Source organism: Ctenocephalides felis, unplaced genomic scaffold (assembly GCF_003426905.1).
Source record: "Ctenocephalides felis isolate EL2017-DRISC unplaced genomic scaffold, ASM342690v1 CF-g0.4_SCAFFOLD_01886, whole genome shotgun sequence".
Classification (NCBI taxonomy): domain Eukaryota; kingdom Metazoa; phylum Arthropoda; class Insecta; order Siphonaptera; family Pulicidae; genus Ctenocephalides; species Ctenocephalides felis.
The window spans coordinates 86,465,026-86,467,567 of record NW_020538040.1 but is presented as its reverse complement, the minus strand read 5'-3'; the positions used below and the strand labels follow the sequence as shown (position 1 = coordinate 86,467,567).

Genomic DNA, 2,542 nt, shown 5'->3' with positions numbered 1-2,542 from the left:
ATTGCAATTTATCTCTTTATAATAATTATATAATTAAAAATATAGTAAAACGTTTTGTTTTTGTATATTCTAATAACATTAAAATAGTTAAAGTTAAAGCAACGAAGATCACAACGAACTCTGAGGTTCACATAAAATCGAAATATCACAAATTGTCAGGAAGCTCCTTTTTCATTCTGCCGCAAATAAGTAGTTTTAGTAGGCAAATGGGTTGATTGAAATTTAAGCTTGAACCCATCGGTCTTGCATGCAGGGAGCTTGACATTCGGTGTAACAGTGTGATGGTCTGAGCAGGTCCTGGTCGGCTTGTTCTGGTGCGATGGTAGTCCAGAAGAAGGTACCGGCTTCAGTTCTTGCGAAACGTACTGGCACATAACGGGCACCGGGGTAAATTGACATTGCTTCCCAAGTGGAATCTTCATTGTTTTGAGTCCAGATTGCAGCACCAGGTCTGCATGAATCAATTTCAGCAAATAATCTTTGTTCCAAGAGTTCATTAGCTGAATTGTCCAGGCTTTCGCATGGAGGTGGCACTGGCACAGCACAATTCTTGGCACTACGACGACGTTTCAGCATACTGAGCAAAGGCTTCAAAGCACTCTTAATACGGAAAGCCGCTTTTCTTGAAGCGACTTTACGGTTGTTGTAACCGTTGTCGACGATGCTTGCGTATTCTTCGTAAAATGCAGACATGTTGACACTTGTTATAATTAATATCACTGGATAATTGATAATATTGTTAGTTAGTTGAGTAAGAACTCTGAATGTTTACTGTACGACGTTAAACGTGGTAATGTGAAGATCTGTGATTTGGTCGGCCTTATATACCCTGTTCGTGTGACGTCACGCCCCCGAAACTACCCGAATCTTGTATATAGTCAGTGTATTCCCGAGATACTTGTATATACGAGCATTGGAAACGCGAGCCAATGGGGGCGCGTAAAAAGGGCAGGTGCGTCGTGGCGCGGTGCGAGAGCGAGAGCCGCATCGAGAGCGCGGCTGCGAGAAAGGGACGAGGGTCGATGAGTATTCAAGGTACCCCGAAACACAAACAAGTTGATCGTATGGGCAAAAATCGTGGGAAAGCGTCCGCGAACCGAGTTCCCACACTTGGAACGACAGCTGGCTTGCGAGAGAAGAGATTTTGGTACATATACGTCGAATGTATGCGTGTATCAAGTCCGAACACGATATCAAAACGAGGGGGTGAGTCACACGTGTGCTCTATATGTGAGGGTGGTAACCCAAAGTGCACGTGGTTTTCGAAAATTGCCCGTTACTTTTGATGCGAAACTGTAATTTGATATTAATATGCGTTCGCGTCTTCGCATTCCTATGCTTTAGCAAATTATCCCTCGATATGCACGTGCAATGATCAAGCGCTTTCTAAACACCTCACTAACCACCGCGCGATGCGAAACAGGTAGGTACAGTTAATGGGTTTCGCGCTGTATGGAAATTCCGCAGCGTCAGGTCCATTGCGACCGACACCGCTACTCTTTCACTTGAAGCCATATAACTAATGATAATAAAACTAGTGGTGCATGGCATCGTGCCTGAAGGCAAATTGCTGAAATTTTCCTTATCGTAATTTAAAAATCCTAAAAGTTTCAATAATTTTTAAATTAAAAAAAAACTGGACTTTTGAAAATTAAAAAAAAAAAACAATTCAAAAGTTCGATATTTTTAAAAATCAGCATTTTTTTATATTTTGATGTTTTTGAAAGTTTTGAACTTTTTTTAAAGCAATCGCGTTGCATAGTTGTTTTATTATGTTTAAAACATAAGCACGTCTCCCTATCAATAGAAATCAAATGTTTTCTTGAATTATTTAAATCGGTAAATTCGTGTTCCCAAAATCGTCGACGAAAATTTGTATCCACACACACACACAAGCAGGCATTTGGTTTTTTGAAAGGTATGCCAAAATGTTAAAAAATTTAATAAAAAATTGATAGCATATTAGTACGCACATTTAAATGTCATTATGCAATTATTAACCTGTACCAATATTGCATCGTTAAAGAGTTAAAGGTAGTATTATCAACTAAATCAATAGCCTTGTATAATCTGTAGTTACGCAGTTTAAAATGAAGTCTGAGCGTGATTAAAAATATTTTTCGTAATTAATGGCAATGCAGAATGTGTAAGTGTAATACACTAAAAACAAAAAAACGAAAATTTCTTTTTGGACAGCTTGCAAATAGCAAAAACACAAAGTCAATAGAAATAATAGCAAACACGCCTCTTTCCCTAAGAGAATACTAATCGTAACGCATTGTTTAACAGGTTAGTTTATACTTTTTACCTTTTTTAAGGGTGTACTCCGAAGGGTGGGTGCAACGCACGTCGAGCACTATAATTATCGGTCTCGACTAATTATTACTTGACTGCAAGTGAATCTGTAGATCAATTATTGCAACCTGAACCCATACCGCTCTAACAACAAAGGTAGGTAAAAATTAGGCAATAAATTATGTTTGGAGACTTGTTAAAGAGGCTCCAAGCGTAGTTAGTAATTAATAATGCCACTGAAGGTTTT

At 38.6% G+C, this 2,542-nt stretch overlaps 1 protein-coding gene across 1 annotated transcript; it reads right to left on the bottom strand.

Moving 5' to 3' along the window:
- Positions 1-222: 222 nt before the first annotated feature.
- Positions 223-693, bottom strand: LOC113375477 (enhancer of split malpha protein-like). The gene has a single exon (XM_026615411.1). The coding sequence runs from the start codon at positions 691-693 to the stop codon at positions 223-225; it is 471 nt and encodes a 156-aa protein (XP_026471196.1).
- Positions 694-2,542: the final 1,849 nt, after the last annotated feature.